We start from the raw sequence: 19,264 nt of genomic DNA, 5'->3' as shown, positions 1-19,264 counted from the left end.
AGCAAGTTTGTCTTAAGAATAAACTATATTTGTACTTAATGATAATCTTTGCAAGATGATGAATATTAGATTTCTCGGTTAGTTGATTTAGATTTTTTTTAAGCAAGAAAATAATAATACATGGCTGTAATCAAATGCTATTAACAGTTATTTGCATATTCATTCTATTGAAATTCAAGATAAAAGTAAAATGTAAACAAACTCAGAAATAAACATTGAATAAATATATTATTAGAATATTTATTAACAATTGTCATAACAGAAGTGATAGACAACATACCAATTTCTTCAAATTTTTGTATTATATTGCAAAAGATGTTTTCAATATTGGCTTATTCATTCAAGCTTTCCAATTATTAATATTCCTGATGATTTTTTTTGTTACAGTTTTGTTGATTTATTACTAAATATTAACAATAAAATGAAATATTTCATTTGCAGCATATTTTCCTTTGCAGTTTTAGTCAAACAGTTTTTTATATACTAGTCATATAGCACGTGGATAAAAATATTATTCCAACAAATATACTTGCAAACTTCACATTAATATAATTTTTCAGAACCATTTTTTAAAAAACTCAATTGTCTTTTGGATAGTATTACACAGTTAATGTAAACCTGTTAAAGCAGTTATAATAATGTGATTTAACTATAATCATTGCACATTTTGCTAAGCAAATAATTTAAAAAAATTTAATTCAGTATACAAAAAATGTCATATTATTTAATACAATCATTAAAATGTATAATTTTGAATTATCAAAAATTTTCTTATAAATTTGATATATTCTTCCACCAAAAGCTAAAATTATTAATGAAATAGTTTTAGCGCGTTTGAACAAAACCAGGACGACAAAACAAATACCCCTCAATTTTCCAGCAAATCAATTTTATTTAATCGAACAAACGTTTTGAATCGTCATTTAACGCTCGTCGTCAAGTCATATATCTAACACCCAGAACCTTTAAACGTTACGAAATTTTCTTCTGTTACACAGCTTAGATACGCAACCTCGGTACGACCACTAGACGGTCAAAAACACTCGTTCAATTAAATAAAGTCAACCTGCCGGAATATCGAGATCTCTTTCCGTATCGAAGTAGTTTTATCCGTAATGCGTTAATCACGATTAACAATAAAGCACGCACGTCGAATAATTATAGTTTCGAAACATAAATGCCAGAAATGCATTTAATCGGCGCAAACGTCAGTCGGAATAAATTCCACAAACATTCTATTATTAGTGTTTGCCAAAATTACCCAAAGTGATAAAATGAGATAAGATGTTTTGTCTGCGAAAACTTTTTACAAAGCAGAAAGCACTTTTTAAATGTATTTAAGTGCCGTTTAATTAGCTTTAATTTACTTCCGATTGAATTAAACTATTTTCAATTTAATTAGCGTAATTTTATAAGGAATAAAAAGTTTTGAGTGTGTAAAAATAGTTATGAATCATATCAATTAATGTGAGATAATGTAAGTTCGTATTTCTGTGGTGGAAGATGGAAACTTTTTTAGGAAAATAGAATTTATTGCGTGTCTCTACGATAACGTTAATGAAATGTAAGCTTTAATACGACACGTACGAACCGAATTATAAAATAATTATATATCAATTTTGTAAACATTAATTTTTAAAATACGTTTTACTCAAACAAAAGTAATAAATTAATATATTTGAACTGACCTGCCATAAATAAATATATAAAGTACATAAGAAAGTGTTAAATTTAATTTTACGATATAAATAAACGCGTGTATATTTAATAATTACAATAAATCTGCAACACTTTTCTAATCTTAAGATGAGAAAACTCCATCTTACTACTTCGGTTGCTATAACAACAATGTCAAGGCGAGAAAACGCCACCTATCGAAAATGGTTACGAGATTAAATCCGCCATTTTGTTTTAGGTACACGTGATGGTAAATTAGTGTTTAAGTGAAATTTTCAAGATGCAACACGATGATGTGAGTTAAAATGTTATTATTATTATTTTTGCAATTAATTAATATTGGATAATAAGTTGAATAATGTCGATGGGTATATTTTTGATGTGTTTTACATTCATTCATATTTAATACAGCATAATTAAAATTTTGAATGATAATCATATTATTCGAGAAATTCTTTTATGTTCAAGTAAAACTTATACCAAAAATTGAGTTTATATATACTAAATGGGTATACCACTAAAGTATAAGAAGTTTACTTAAATGGATGTAGAAGTTTAATGTGAAATGTTCCTTAATTTTATTTAGATAAATTAGAAGGAAATAAGAGAATTGTGATGATGATTTATTGTGGTTTTTCGCATACTTTCCTTCTGTTGTGCAAGTGTCTTGTCTTTCTTGTATTGCTATTGCGCTTGTGATATGTTTAGGATTCTGGAATGCCATCAGACAGATCATTACAATGGCTGCGTTCGGCAGAGTCAACAGTTGTAACTCAGTGAAGATGTTTAAATCAGTAGCTGTTACATAGTTACATCTACTGAATGATGAGTGACGTATGCATTAGAACAAAAAGCAGCCATTATTGGCCAGTTTCGGGTAGCGATAGGTACCCAAAAGTGACCAATAATGCTACTAAATGAAACATCAAAATACCAAATGTGTTCCAAAATAGCACTACTGGTGTTCAGCAGAAAAGTACTCAACAGCTCCGGAACTGTTGAGTATGCGGAACGCAGCTAATGTTTGTCTCCCTACAAACAACAAAGTTTATTTTTGGATCATGACAGGTGCAATTTTCACTTTTAGTGTCTGAGTTAATGTAGATGAAATTTATTTATTTTGAAGTTTAAATATGAAGATTGATCCAAAAAATTAGATTATATACAGGGCTGGATTATTGAATAGGCAAAGTAGACAAATGTCTAGGGCCCGTAATTCGGAGGGGCCCGGCTTCATTGCAGAAGACTCCTCTGTTTGAAAAGGAGTTAAAAATGATTTAAGAAATAGGACAGAAAAGGCTGTACTTAACAATTCCTACTAAGCTCCGCTTGACTAGCCATTACCTAAAAAAAAAAAGGGTCAACATTCAACCGTGTGTCAGAAGTAATGTACAGTACGCCAGGGGATCTCTCGCGCCATCTAGAAATATTTTTAGGACCGCGTCTCGTGGTAGTGCTGATTTATGGATGGTTATGATTTATTTTCTAAATCTACACTTATACATCGCAACATCGCATATTCGATATAGCGTTCAAGTTGCTCGAGTGCGAAGATATTACAATTCAATAGTGTTTTATAAAAGAGTTAAAAAGGGTGACACTACGGTGTGACTTGGGGTGACACCACGATATCCGCACCGGGTGTCACCCATGCTAACTACGCTAATGTCACATTGTATAAGATTTGTTTAGAAGTAACTTACTTAAATGGGGCCCCAATTTAAATTTTGTCTAGGGCCCGCTAGAGGCTTAATACGGCACTGATTATATACACAATTATAAAAATGAAACTTGTCTCAGATAGCAAATGAATATGAGATTTATTTATATATACACAGTGGTGATATTCAGCGGGTTCGCACAGGTTCGGCCGAACCCGTTGTTAAAATTTCAAAGTTTTCCGAACTTGTTAAACACACGTAACATTTCTCAGTGGTTTTGTTTCTGTTAAAAAATATATTAAAATATACGTATAATTCTGTAACACTACTAAACTAGAGCCTTAGACCATTCATAGTTTCCGAGAAAACTGCTTGGAGCATGAGCCGGTTCCGGGGGGGAGCCAGTTAGTTGTTAGACGTGTGCGAGTCATGACGCAATATTAAAATATGTTCAAAATAAACCATTTTGAACACTTTTTTTTATTATTTATCAAAAAATATAGTTCTGGCATAAACAATGTTAAATTTTAACTGACTTAATTTTGCGAACACATCTTTTTTATTTATATGGGTATCTTAAGGTCAGTTTTTGCGTTAATGTTGCTAATGCACCATTTGAGCAAAAAAAAATTGTTAAGGAAAAATTTTCTGTTAGCGAACCCTTTGTTAAATATTTCGAATATCACCACTGTATATACATAAACTATTTTTTCATCAGTCACCTTGTTGATGTAGACATTTATCTGATCATAGATCAGCTTTTTCATTCCATGTTGAAAAAAAATATGTCCCTGCTTTTGCAGCCATATTTTTTGTAATTGCTTTCATGTCATTCTCACAGCAGAATTGGGTGCCAGATAAATGTTCTTTGAGAAGAAGAAACAGATAAAAATTGCTGGGAGCCAGATCTGGACTGTAGGTGGGATGTCTCCACAATTCCCACTTGAATTTTTGGAGCAATTGCTGTTTGTGAAGAACAGTGTGAGATCTGGGCATTTTTGTTGGATGGCTTCATGCAATTTTCTAAGGGTGTCATAATACTGATCAGCAATGATTGTGTGTCCTGGCTCCAAGAAGTCAATGAAGATAACACCTGATGGATCTCAGAAAATGGTAGTCATGAGTTTCCTAGCAGACGGTGTCACTTTGAGCTTTTTTGGTTGATGATGATGAGTATTTTCATTCCATTTTAGATTATTTGCTGATGGGAAGGAAATAATGGAGCCATTTCATTTTCATTCACAATTCAGTCAATAAAACAATGACTGTCAGCAACATAATGCTGAAGAAAAATCAGGTTTATCATTAATATGGCTTTTTGTTCTTTGGATAACATAAAGGGTATTCTTGCACAAACCTTAGCATACTTAATTCATGATTCACAAGATTGCCCAGTTCCATAACTGAATTCCAGTTCTGATTCAATAACTCTCAATGTTATGCTTCAGTCTTTTTGAATCATTTCATTAATACAGCATGCATTAACTATACTTGATGATGAACTTACACTTTCTCTCTTTCTCTTTGGCAACTTGACACATCATCTCTGGTAGATGTAAAGGAATGACATCATTTCACAACATGTTGCATACTCATCATGTTTTTATCATAAACCTCAACAATTTGACAATGAATTTCAGCTGCTGATGAATTTTTAGCCCATAAAAATCTTATCACACATCTTATTTTAATCTGAGATCACTTTTCTAAATGTCTAGCCATTTTGATTTCTTAATATGCAGTTACAAACATCACAAAGCTGTTAAAACATTTACATGAACAAACAGCTATATCTATTTAACTTGTATGTAAAAATTTACCAGTGGCCAAGCGGTTCTGTCGCTAAACACTGGGAGTTTGCACTGCGCTCAGACAGGCTGGCCACATGGAGTTTTCTGGGTTTTCTCCACATCTGTAATGCCTAAATAGGGGCCAGTTTCCCTTACAAGACCTCATGGAAGGCATTCTTTCCCCTTGCGTAACATTGCGCTCCAGAGAAGGCAATGGGAAACCACTCTGATTATAACTTCCCTCAAGATACACCTTGGCGCGTTACTAACCACTTATTAACCTGCACCAGGTGCACGCTGACATCAGGATGTTCTGATATGGCAGGCAGAGAGAGAAAACTTTACCTACATGCTTCATCATGCATTCAATTTATAGCTGTTGTAATTTTTTTTTGTTTTTTGATTATTTGATGATATGAAGGTTATTTTTTAAGTAAGGACCATTTGGAAATATATTTTTAAAAATGTATGCATTTGTAATTTTGCACATGTGCAATGCCTTCTGGCATCCTTTGCACACAGACAGACATCATTTTGAATCATGTCAGCTGTGTGTGCATTTCATGTCTTGTGATGGAAATGCTTAAGAAGATTGAGCAGCTTGCCACCTGTGAAGTAAGGTCAGTTATTCACTTCCTGACTGCAAGAAATGTGAAACCAGCAGAGATTCATTGCCAGATATGTAAAGTTTATGAGTGATGCCATGAGTGATAGCAAAGTTTGTGGGTAAGAATGTTTTAGGAAGGTTGGGAAAATGTGCATGATGAACCATGTTCGGGTTGGCTGTCTGTAATTGTTGGTGATCTTGTGCTTGCGGTAGACACCATGATTAATGGAAACAGATGATTCACCATTTTTATGCTATCAGTGAATTTACCACAAGTTTCACAGTCCCTTTACAAAATTGTGTTGGAAAACTTGGACTATGGGAAATTGTGCTCTCAATGGGTTCCAAAGGTGCTTACAAGAACACAAAGATATTAGCTAAAGCTTTGACATTTTTGATCTGATACCATAAGGAAGGTGGTGAACTATTGGGCCACATTGTCATGGGTGTCTAATGTAACCCCTGAATCCAAGTAGCAGTTGCTGGAGTGTCAATACATGTCATTTCTGATGAGAGTGCAACTCAAACAGACAATCTTAACTCACAAGATTATCGCATTTATGTTCTGGGATAGATGCAGTGTTTTGCTGGTGGACTTCATGCTGCAAGGGACAATAAATGCTGCTGTATATTGTCAGACCACGAGGAAACTTCACAATCCAGAATAAATGCTGCGGCATGCTGTCTGCATTTTTGTGAAGCAACAGAACTCTCAGAGTTCTGTTGATTCACAAAAATGCGAGGCTGCATACTGCTGCTCTAATGCAAACTCTAGTTGAATCTTGGCTGGCAGCAATTGGATCACCTCCATATAGCCCAAACGTGACTGATATACTTCCATGTCTTCTTGCATCTGAAAGGGTTCCTTGCTGGCAAGTGTTTCCAAACTGATGAAGAAGTGAAAACTATGGTTCAGGAATGGTTATCCTCTAAGGCAGCACATTTCTATGATATGGGTGTACAGAAACTAGTCTTACGTTACAACACATGCTTCAACAACAGAAACTATGTGAAAAAAATAGTTAAAGGCATGTAGAATCTGAGAAAAAATACAGTACCCATAATGTTTAGTAGTACATTTTTTATTGTAAAATGGTCCATACTTTAAAAATATCTTTTGTAAGTAATATTAGAGATGGTAAGGAAGAATATCTGTTTATGAATAGAATGTTTTGGATTCTACGTTAAAATCAAGATGGTCATGGCAAGTTTAATGCAGAACAATTGTATATTGAGTATATTAAAAATGTAGAATCATAAAAACCTTTTACTGTTTTTATTTTACTCTTTCTGTTCTCTGGGCCTTTTTTTTTTTTTATCAAGCCCATTATGGGTTTTGCCAGGTCCACAATGAGACAGCCAAGTGGGAGAGGGATGGAGTCTGACATTTGGGATGGACTACCCCTGAAAAATTCCTGGAGTTTTTGATCCATCCAGTTTCTTTGGGTCCCTCCCGGAGCAATAGATTGACACCGTAATCACTTAGCTGTCTGGCCATCACTATTTGCCATTCAGACAGAATAATTTTGAACTTTTGAGTAATGATTGCTTTACCATTCTTTTAATGACATATATATTTGAATTAAAAAAAACAAGTATAAATTTCTCCTATACAAATAATGCTAAAAACTGATTAATCTTTAAAATTACTGTCCCAAAAACCAAAAACTAGCAAAAATAAACTCACATTAGCAAATGGTTTCCTCCATGTTAAATGGATGTCTTCAGAATGTGTGTCCTTGAAGGAATTGTTAGAAATTTATAGATTTATTTGTAAAAGATCATTTTTAAATTAAATAAATAGCCTAGTAAATACACCTCATAATAATTTAAATCAATGTCACTTTGAAGCAATTATGGATAAAATTAGCAAAAATAATACATTAATTTATTAAAATATATGTTAATATAATGTGTTTTAATTAATGTTTTACTATTATATTTTTATATTTATTGCATTATAATTTTAAAATATCTTGTATATATAAAGTTTTTTAATGGCCATGGTCGTATATTGTAACTTTCCTTGATTTTCTGTCCAGTCTAATTTTGCTAACACTACATTTGGGAGTCAATGACACATACATTTGTGAGTATGACATATCAATTGGGATGCCAGCTCATTATCATCAAACTCCTTGGGATTCTTTTCGTGAATAGGCCTATAGTTTTTGTTTGATCACTTGTTATAATCTTGATGAAAGTTGTTATAACGATAGTTTACTTTAATTCAAAATACAGGTACAGAAAAATGATTTAATTTTGTAAATTATATTACCAAACATCAAAAATAGAAAATATGATTACTAGGTATCTTATGAGCAGCATTTAAAGAATGCTGACAATTGCTGGTAATAGATAAATATCAATTGGAAAAGATGAGTCCTTTAGAGCAGATGATAGACAAATAATTGCTGAGACTGATTATTAATAATCATCTATTGGACTACCAGATTATTAAGCCAAATTAAATTGTTTAAATAATTAGTGGCTTTGTTATACTAGAAAGAATACAGCAATTCAAATTGTCTGATAATAGATTTCAGTAGTTGCCAAAGACTTTAGCAGCTTTTTGATCCTTTGATTATCGATGTTTCTGAATTTTATAAATTATTATTTAGAATTCAAATTAATTTGGTCTACATTTTTTTTTATATAAAAAGATTGAGAAACACAGGAATAATAAACAATTTTAATTAAGACAAAAAATTAAAATTGATGCATATCCTGCGTATGATTGATCTTTTTTCAACCTTTTTTATTTAAATTTTTCCATTAAATTTCATTTTTTTTTTTTTTTTTTTTATTTTGCAGTTAAAAATTGTGCACTTGAAATATTTTATTCAAATTTATTTATCATTTTTTTAAGTGTCTTATCACTATATTTTCCATTGAATATTTGACTTATAATATATATATATATATAATTTTAATATTAAAATAATAGTTTATAAATATTTTTCAAAATTTATTTTATTTATTATTAAATGTAATTAATTTTTAAATCTTATTCTAGGTAATTTGGAGCATAATTAATAATTCATTTTGCTCTTTTAAAGTAAAGTAAGTCCATCTATTTTTTTATTTACCTCATTTTGTCTATTAGAAATCTATCCCTACCTTTTTCTATTTCTTTGGCTAAAACTGCCGTAATAGAGACTGCCTCCTCTGTTATGGTACTATATTTTTGTTATTAATAAATTGATACTTTAATATATAGTAAATAGCAAATTCTATAAAATTGAAAGCTTTTAAATATTGGTAAACACCTTTTTCTAACTGAACCTACAATTTTTTGCACTTGTTTAAATGTGTTATGGGTGTATTTATAGCCATAGAACTGGGGTACACAACAGCTGGGTGATGGTCAACTGGGCAACAGTTAGTTGAGCAATGGAAACTTAAAGATTTTGCATGCTTAGCAAGCATATGATTTGACAATTTGGTATATACAAAATATATATATGTATATATTGTTTTGTAAATATTGGCAAAATATATATATGTGGGTACCGCGGAGGGACGACGAGGTCAGACCTCTGTTTAATTTCGGCAACAAGTCGGAGTGACTTGCCCACGTGTCAGGGATGGCTTATTTGCCGGTAGGGATCCCGTAGGGACGGGACTACTTTTTATCCGGTCGAGTGTAGGAGGGAAGGTGGAGTCGTGGTAAGGCGATAAGCGAATATTCGAGCAAACAAGACACCATTTAACAGGATAACAACGATTTAACGGAAAACAAAATATACGTTACAAAAATCTGACAAAAAAAGGGGCGACATATAAAAAGCTATATATCCCTATCATGCGAAGGGAGAGAGAGAGTTCACATAAGTGGGTTCCATACCTCTTAGACAATCAGTATTTCCAATATTCTGTCGGTCACAAGGATCGGTAATTCTTTTGAAGGGAAGGATCGGTAACTCTTGAGGCACAACGTAAAATATTCCCTTAGGCACAAAGGACAAAAATGGACGAGATCGCGACTCGATCTAAATCGATGATAGACTCCCCAGAGGGGGGAAGGAAGCATCTTATATAGCTTTTTGCTGGGGAATTTGGTCACGTGCGTGTGCTTAGGCCATAGGTGTTCCCGGGATTGGAAACAATACGACGAATTCGGGCGCTAACTATAAACTTAAGTTGCAAGATGATCTGTACTCAGCGTAAGAAGAATGGATAGTTGACAGTTATGCGGCCGGGGACGCATATTTTCTCGTCCAGGACCGTTTTTAGGCAGGATGTTTATATTAGGAAAATTTTTAGGCAGGATGTTTATAATAGGAAAATTTTCGATTTGATATGGGGAACAATTTTATTATAATTTGTTTTATATTCGGATTATATCCGGATATAAGAAGGGGTAATTATTAATTCGGATATAATTTAGTAAAACTTTACGTTCAAGGGGATTTCCAGATCTCGCATATAAATATAAATATGGTTAAGAGTTATGAGGTATGAACTATGAGTTTTGAGTTGTTTCCAACTTAGAAAACTGAAATGTTTTGGAACAATATACTATAGCATCATTAATTATTGTATGTCAGAAGCAGTTAACAAAGCACATCAAAGACAAGCAGTTCTTTGAAAACAAATTATTTCAAAGAACTTCAGAACTTTTATACTTTTTTGTTTTAATGTGTAATGTAATGTATTTTTAAATTTATGTAATTGTTGACTTTGTTTTTATGTATATTTGTTCATTTTAGGGATAGATGTAAACTACCTTTCAAGACTTTTTTTATTTACTTGTAAAAATAAATAAACAAACAAAATATGTAACATGTATAAATAAGTTTTTTTAATTGCAAAGTCTTTCTTTTAACTCATTTCCTAAAAAAAACATTATTTAAATTTACCGGGTAGTAGATCAATAGAAAAGAATGGTGAATGTAATAAAGAAAACAATAAAAACTTTCATATTTTGTCTATTTTTAATCTTTTATTTTAAACGTTGCGAAAAGTTCACTGAGTTCAGCGTTATATCCACGTTTGCTTGTCGCAAGTACTTTCGATGAACCTTACTGTCGTCGTCTTCAGGCGAGTTCGTAAATTTGCCGAAAAACTTTAAAAAGAAACAAAACCGATGCAGAATGGAACACAAAGCTTTACCAAAGCTGTTACGAATGTAAATCAAAAATACAAAAAACATTCGAAAGCCGATTGAGCATCTAGCTCCACAACTAGCGAGGCCGCGCATGCGCAGACCCGCGCTTACGCTAATCGTATATTAGATAACGCTAAAGTGCGTTTAAACGCTTGAATAACGTGACCCAAATATTGGGCAGCTCAAGAGTGGGAGTGTTGCATAGATAGATGCTCGATCGGCTTTCGAATGTTTTTTGTATTTTTGATTTACGTTCGTAACGGCTTTGGTAAAGCTTTATGCGTTCCATTCTGCATCGGTTTTGTTTCTTTTTAAAGTTTTTCGGCAAATTTACGAACTCGCCTGAAGACGACGACAGTAAGGTTCATCGAAAGTACTTGCGACAAGCAAACGTGGATATAACGCTGAACTCAGTGAACTTTTCGCAACGTTTATACGGTGTTTGGCGTGAATATTGTCGTACCGACATCTCTTATTTTGTCACCCTGATGTCCAGTGCCCAATTGGCGGTAGCCCAGTTGTCCATTGCCTACATGACCATCGCCCCCTCACTATTGCCCAGTTGACAGTCCCATAGAACTGCAGGATCCAAATTTCCTAGTAATTTTTCCATAAAAAGACAAAATTATGATTTAGTATTTTATTTCAGGTGCGGTTTTATCATAAATAATATTCATTAAACAATGGTTTTAATACAGATATTTTCTGGAAATGTTTAAGTGGGTATACAATGGGGATAATATGGTATTTTGTTAGAATATAAAATTAGAATAGTTCATTAAGTCTGTGAATTTAATGTCACTTTACTTTTAAATTAAATAAATTCAGTTTCTAATAAGCTGTTTATTATTATAATGCTAATCACTGTAAAAACTTGAAAACTTATCAATTCTACAGCACCAAAACACAGCAGTTCTGCCGAAATGAATATAATCTCACAGGTTTATGTAATAGGGCATCCTGTCCATTAGCTAACAGTCAGTATGCAACAATAAGAGAAGAGGAAGGTAAGTACCTTAGTAAAGTAAGCTGTACAATGAAATTAAAATATTATTGTGTCGATAATTACTTTCATTTTATTGATTTTAAATTAATTCTAAAATTCATTTATATTTTTATTGATTTAGTAATAGTTATACTTTTAAAATATGCTGAAATCCTTGGAATAATTCTCAGAAATGGTCTTGATTATGCTGATTCTTCAGATGAAATTAAAAAATTTTTTAGTAATTACTAAAAAACTGTTATTATAATGAAACACTGATAATTCTCACTAACCTGAACTCACTTAATTCAAACCAATTTTGTTTATTTTTATATTTTTTGCTATTTTTACCAAATAGATAGTAAGTTTTATATGGTTTTGAAGTGAATTTAATTATAAGAAAAAAGTGAGAGTAAAGTATGTTTTTCTTGCAAAAAAAGTCATATTAAATTTGTTTTTATAAGATTTCTAGTTTAATTATTAGTCCAGATTAATAAAATAATAGATTAAAAAAATGAAAATTATTCTTAATAGTTGCATTTTTACAAATAAAAATGAAAATAAATTTTACCTTCAGTGTACATTTTGATAAAGAGACTTGTTAGTCACAGTACATTTGACAATATTTAAAAAAATGATCAATTTATGAGATTAGTATGTACTTACACTCTATTATATTTGACTTATACATTTAAAAGGTTTTTTTTAAATACATACATTTGTTTGTAGTTCTTTCTGATTTCCTTTTCTTTATAGAATTTAGACCACTTTGTACAATAATTAGTTTGGAATAATGAGTGTACTGTATTGTTTTGGTTTTTGAAATAATTAAAACATTTTTAAATATGAAATTCAATTTTAAAAAACTGAATATCTAATTTAAAATTTTAAACGTTTTGAAAATGTATTGATGCATTCTGTTTATTTTAATTAAGACTGTTCTGTCCATTTTTCAACTACAGTACAACATAAAACACATCATTATATTATATAATGATATGTTTTATTTTGTAATTAATTGGAGAAATAATTGAAGTAACATCTCTGAACAAAGTATGAACTGAAAATGCTAAAGCCAATTAATTGTATTTCACTTGAAGCATCTTCTCTTAGTTTGTAGACTGGACTTTATGAGAAATTAAATGGTAGAATTATCTTCTATAATTGAATTATTTATAAATTGTTCTGTCAAACAGTTTTGCAATATATTTAAAAAGTATAGTATCATAATTAAATGTAGAACTTAATTCCATTCATTCATATAACTATTGGTTCAATGTCTATAGATGTTCATTATCTTCTCAATCATCTCCTTCCATTTCCCTCTGTCCAAAGTCAAATGGTTGAATTCCTACAAACTGGCTTCACTTTGTTGTTCGATAACATCAATCTATTATTGAAGTAAATCTTCCTTTTTTTATTTGTGCTTAATATAAAAATATATGTTTCCAATATGATACTTATTTCCAATTTTATGTAAAAATTTATATGTATTATAAAAAATGCTTACATATGTTTCTATTTGAATTTTGAAAACTATTATAATTAATACATAGAACTCTGCAAATACTTATCAGAAGAAACATTAACAGAAATCAAAGAAAATGTAATCTGCTGTTTCTTTATCATTATTAAAAATGAAAGTGGTCAATTTGGCACTCTTAACTTTTTGAAAACATATTTAAAAATTAATTTGTTTCTGTTTTAAAATATAATATTAAATGAGCAAATACATATTACTAATATATACCATTTTTATTATGAGATTTTGTTATAAAAACTTTTATTTTTAATTACTATAAAATTGCAAAAAGCTTAATTTTGAGGATAGGGATGAGTTTTATAAAAAAATTATAAATATTAATAATGAGTAAAATCATCATTAAATCTGACCCTACTGGAGATAAACAAAACTTCCTTTATCTCCCCGCCCCTCGACCTTTAACCATCAAAATTTAATAGCATTAATGCCCCTCACATATAAGCCATCGTGCCAAATTTTGTTACTTAATCTTTACCCCATCCTGAGAAATTAAACAAAATAGATGCCAACACACACATCCATGGAAGTTTTGGACCTTTTTGGATTCGGGAGATCTCCAAACATGGAGATTTGCAAAAAACTCGAAGAGTCAAATTTGACACGATTCCAATACTTTCCCTTGTTATGTATACATATAACAGCCAGGAAAGTAAAATTAAATGGAACCAATCTTTATTTGCAGGTTACTCTTTATTGTTGTATTTTTAAAATAAATGTATTTAAGCAAATTTTATAGAAATATTTTATTAAATATATTTTTAATAACTATTTATACATTTATAATTAGGTGTTTGTTATTTGTATATGAAGACGATTGAACGTGCTGCTTTTCCTTCTAAACTCTGGGAGAAAGTGAAATTATCAAAAAATTATGAGAAAGCACTCGAACAAATTGATCAGCATTTAATCTATTGGCCAAGATTTGTTGTTCATAAATGTAAACAAAGATACACAAAAATCAAACAGTATTTGGTTCGAATGAGAAAAATTGCACTCGGAAGACAGTAAGAAATTTTAATAATTTTTATTATTATTATTTCATAATTTATTCAATAAGTACTGTGTAAAAAACTAATACTTAAAAATGTATTAAATATTTGTCAATTAAAAAGTTATAATGCAACGTTTCAAAGAAGAAAAAAAAAAATAGTATGTATAATACCTGTCCACTTACAAGTATATACAGTAAATTAATTTCATAAAATTTAGTTTTCAATTGTTTTGATGATAAAATACAATGTTTTGTAACTTGCTATTTCTAAAAAAAAGATATTGTGTTACTTCTGTTCATTCACACTGACTAAAATTTAGAGGAGAGGAACTGATTAGTCTTTGAATCTGTTAAGTAAAGATTGCTTATGACATATTTTACTATAATTACTAAAATTATATAATTAAGAATTTAGTATTTTATTATATAATTTACATTATTTGAAAGAAAATGTTTTCTTTTGGAATGAATTCTATATATTTCTAATTTCTATATTAGATGTATTAATCTACTTTAGAATTTGTCCGATTTTAAGTTAATTTCGGCATTTTAAGAATTAAACTGAAGATTTAATTTATAATTAATAAAGAAATTGTTTAAATTTAAGAAACTTGCTGGGTTAAATTTTTTTTTTTTTTTTTACTAAATTGTTTTAGATTTTGTAGAAAAATTTTCTGTTACTCCATTTATCTACTTGTCAGTAATTGATACAAACCAATGTGTTAGAATAGTAAATAATATATTTATTTTGTTCCTTATTCTCAATTTTTATAACATTTTTCTTTTTATCATAGATAAAAAAAAAAACAAATACAAACTGTTTGCTTTTAAATTTAGTGTTTTCAGATAAATTCTGTTCTGTTACATATATGTATAAAAAAACACTCATAATTAACATTAGTTTAAATTTATCTAATAGAAAGAAACTTGTACCACTGCAGAGAAAGATAGAAAGGAGAGAAAGGAGAAGAGAGGAAAAGGCTTTGATTGCTGCCCGACTCGAAAATGCAATTGAAAAAGAATTGCTTGAACGTCTTCAGAAAGGAACAGTTAGTTGACATTTAAAAAAATTATTGTTATTATTGAAAGTAATTCTTATTAGAAAGATTTTTTTTCTTACAGTATGGAGATATCTATAATTTTCCTCAAAAAGCATTTGAAAAAGCATTAGATGAAAAGGAAATAGAATCTGAAATTGAGGAGGAGGAGGAAGAGGAAGAAGAACAGGAACAAGAAATTGAAGAAGAAGTAAGGAAGTTGATTAAGCAGTTTTTACAATAGAATAATATAATCTAAGTGATATTATACAGTATTAACAGAAATTAATAGAAACTAGATACTATTATCTAATATAAAAATGCTTAAAAACTAATGACTAAGTTGCATTATACAAGATTTTTAAGTCTTATCATGAGAATATGTGGAACATATCTCATGATAAGACAGTTTGATCTTTTAACTTACAAGCTATGTTCAGAAACCAAAATTATTTTTTTTTTCAGTATTTTTAACCATTCTCAACCTACAGAGAATACAAGCAGAAAATCAATTTTAATTACAATTTGCTTGTGTTAATATGAATCACTAGGAGAACAGTAGTTAGTTTGCTTTATCAAAAATTTGTCAACAATTTTCAGAGTCAAGGTTGTCAATATAATTTATGGAGTTAAGGATTAATAGCAATTGAAATCTCTAAATTTTAATATTTTGAATTAATTTAGTAAATAAAGTTAAATAAAATAAATTAATTTTTATAAATAAATTTTATGTTTTAAATGATTTTCAAATAATAAAAAAATGAAAAGAGAGTATTTGCCGTTTGAGTGTGGAACAGTATATTGGAGTGGTTAAACAAAACAAAGTAAGATAAATCTGTGATTTTTTCTGTTGATGATTGTTTGAAAAAGTATAAAATATTTTTTGGCACCAAAGAATAAAAAAGGAACCAAACCTGGCATCACTGTATGCACCCTGATATGCAAACTACTAGCACGTGTTTGGATGGGAAAGTTTAATGACAACCTTCCATTTAAAGGGATGGATGTCATTAAACTTTTTAATTCCTATTTTCTGAGTACAGTAGAATGGTCTGCTAAAACCAGATGTTTGAATTGCTCTACAATTGGAGGTTAAACCAGTATTTTATTTTGAGTAGAATAAATTTTCTTCTCCTAGTAAGCAAACATTTATTACAGTACTACTATGCTTTTTACACTTTTCAGCATGAATAATAAAATCATTATTAAGAAATTGGGTTATTTCTTGGTGTTGTGAAGGTAATTTACAGTTTAAAGTGAACAAAAATTTTACCAGAATTCATTAATCACGTGACAATGGTGTTTTGCCAGGGCAACAGCAAAATTTGCTTTAACACAAGAATTCACTTTAAGGCAATAGTCAACCATCTTATACTATTAGAAAAATTTATTAAGAGATAAAATATAAGCAGAATTAAAGAGAAATAAAGTGATTGTGAAATGTTTGTAATGTATTTATTGAAAAAAATTGATTGATTAAACATTACAATCTGTAAGTAAATCAGTTTTTATTATTTACTTTGTACTAAATTTTTCAATATTGGTATGAATACAACAATCCTAGTACTTAAATTTATTCAATTAGAATATAAAAATTCTGTATGAATAAATATAAAATTAATTCAGAAATTACCATAATGATTATGCTATAAATTTTGTATTGGGTTTTTTTACTTGTAAAAGTTCTTTTATTCATTTTCTAATAGTTATCTACATCCACAATATTTAAGATACTTTTTAAATTATTATTGAAATTTTCTCTGTTCATTGTTTTCGATCAAATAAAAAAATATTTTTTTTAATAGAACGAAGTGACTTATGTAGCTGCAGATGAATTTGAAGAAAGTGATCTCTCTGATATCGAGGTAACAATTTCAGTAAATATTGTATTTTTGTTGTTTTAATACCTTTGAATATATTAACTAATACATTTTTTTTAGGATTGGCACGAAAAGTCTGAAAGCAGTTCTGATGAAGAACCGAAAAGTAAAAAGGTTAAAAGGAGGCCTCATATAGAAATTGAATATGAAGAAGAACCAAGTACTTCAAAATTAAAATCTATCCCTTCTGCTCATTAGTTAGTTTGTCAAGTTGTATCATGTTTTTTAAAAATAAAAAATAATTTATTTTCAGATATAATAATTAAAAAAATCAGTTTAACACAACAATGAAAACAAGTCATTATTACATACTTTGCCATTATTGCAATTTACAATTTCACAAAAAGAAAAAAATTCCAAATATTTATCCAGTAGTAGTAGAGTAATTGCAGTTTCTTTTTTTTTTCAACTCTTTTCACATCTTATTTTCAGTGCATACACAATTTAATTTTAGATCTTATCCAGGATTTGTGTTCAAATCTTGTATTAAACAGAAAATGGACTTATATGTCTCAGACCAAAAAACATTCATATATCAGTATGCTCTGAAGTAAAAAATCTATTGTATGTTCTCAAGTTACCTTGTACAAATCATCAGGGTATACTATTTAAAAATCTTAAATTTATAGCAGAAATAAATATCCTCATCTACTGCAAAATCTTTTGACATATCTGTATCAAATAAGTTCTGCAAGATAAGTTTAAAGGATAATAAATTGAACAATTTAAATTCAAAAAGGTTCAAATTATAGTTGACTTTGGAGATTCATTCTAAATGGATTCATATACTCAATTGGAAAAATAATCATTAAAATTATAGATTATATAGAAAATTTAATAGTAAATAATTATCAATTAACAGTTACATATTTAAAAAATTTCAAAAACAGTTGAAACTTTTGATTAAAGATATCTTCATTTTTTTCATGCCATATTAATGTAAGAAATTGCTTAAATCTAAATTATATAATTTCAGACTTGCCCTTTGAGAAATTTTAATAATTAGAATTATTTGATTCATTAATTTTGGAAAAATCTAGAAGAAATGGATTTTGAACCTAAAATTCTTGCCTACTGGATGTTACCAATTTAGCAACTATTCTATAGTTATTAAATTAAAATTTCTAGCATTAAAATAGCCTGGAAAAAGTTAGCACTGTTTGATTAATTGATAATCTATTAATTTTTATATATATGTTGATATTGTAGAATAAATTGTGACTGCAAATTTAAGACCAGTGTGAAATTAAAACAACCTTAAGCATAGTGTTTGAAAGTTGTATAAAGAATGATTTTGCTTACACTCAGATTTAAATTTTTAAGAATATAAAAGTAAAGTGAACAAACATTTCATAATACTGTTTGTATTATTAAAAAAGTCGAAAGGCCCAATGCAGGCATCGGGGCATACCAAATTACAAATGAAAATAATAATATACTGAATATTATACTGTAAAAATATAAAATTTATATTGTTAATTTAAATAATAGCTAGGAGTTTCCCTAGTGGCATTTTTGGCATACCATTATAGAAAGAAAGAGTACTATATAAAGCTGAAAAAATGGGCAGATATATATAACAGCTGGGAAAGTTATACAGAGCAAAAGTATGGCAATCAGTCAAAAAATGACCCAAGTTTTTACATTTTTGGACTTGAAACAAGAAATGAAAAAGAAATTGAGCATTTTTTCCTTTCTGTGGAAGGAGCAGTTTTGTTCACCACTTTGAAGCTTAACTCTTGTGTGCTTTGTTGAATATTTGAAATTATGCAGGGAGGTTTGATACTATTAAATTTTGGTGGTTAAAGGATGGGTAGATAGAGTGCAGGTGATGAGAATTAAATGGCTCTATTTTCAGTACCAATATCTTAGCCAGTATTATCTCATACCTCAAGTAGGGTTGGACTTAATGAAGATTTCATTTGTTATTAGCATTTACAATTTATTATAAAACTCATCTCTACTTCAAAGTTGTTTTTGCCA

The 19,264-nt window shown here is 29.5% G+C and overlaps 2 protein-coding genes across 4 annotated transcripts in view; one reads left to right on the top strand and one right to left on the bottom strand.

Moving 5' to 3' along the window:
• Positions 1 to 1,881, bottom strand: part of LOC136982304 (RING finger protein 145-like) — a 28,039-nt gene extending 26,158 nt beyond the window's left edge. Inside the window, exon 1 of one of the 3 annotated variants that reach the window (XM_067278796.1) lies at positions 1,827 to 1,881. The gene's annotated coding sequence lies outside the window, so the exon portion shown is untranslated. Of the gene's footprint in view, positions 1 to 1,688 lie in introns of all 3 variants that reach the window. The other 2 variants (XM_067278784.1, XM_067278792.1) reach the window with 2 other exon arrangements.
• Positions 1,838 to 17,530, top strand: Rbm13 (RNA-binding motif protein 13). The gene is made up of 8 exons (XM_067278813.1): positions 1,838 to 1,972; positions 8,752 to 8,798; positions 11,743 to 11,852; positions 14,161 to 14,377; positions 15,284 to 15,413; positions 15,487 to 15,612; positions 17,207 to 17,266; positions 17,342 to 17,530. Exons 1-8 carry the CDS (start codon positions 1,958 to 1,960, stop codon positions 17,477 to 17,479), a joined length of 843 nt encoding a protein of 280 aa, XP_067134914.1. The 5' UTR covers positions 1,838 to 1,957; the 3' UTR covers positions 17,480 to 17,530.
• Positions 17,531 to 19,264: the final 1,734 nt, after the last annotated feature.

Source organism: Centruroides vittatus, unplaced genomic scaffold (genome assembly GCF_030686945.1).
Source record: "Centruroides vittatus isolate TY-2023 unplaced genomic scaffold, ASM3068694v2 contig_1168, whole genome shotgun sequence".
NCBI classification, from domain to species: Eukaryota; Metazoa; Arthropoda; class Arachnida; order Scorpiones; family Buthidae; genus Centruroides; species Centruroides vittatus.
Note: the sequence above shows the minus strand (reverse complement) of the source record. Positions and strands in the feature narration are given on the sequence as shown.

What these genes read in the sequence shown, in the direction of transcription:
- Rbm13 (XM_067278813.1), top strand. An exon ending in AAAATTGCACTCGGAAGACA is followed by an intron (nt 14,378 to 15,283) that starts GTAAGAAATTTT and finishes TTTATCTAATAG; the next exon opens with AAAGAAACTTGTACCACTGC. An exon ending in AACAAGAAATTGAAGAAGAA is followed by an intron (nt 15,613 to 17,206) that starts GTAAGGAAGTTG and finishes TTTTTTTAATAG; the next exon opens with AACGAAGTGACTTATGTAGC.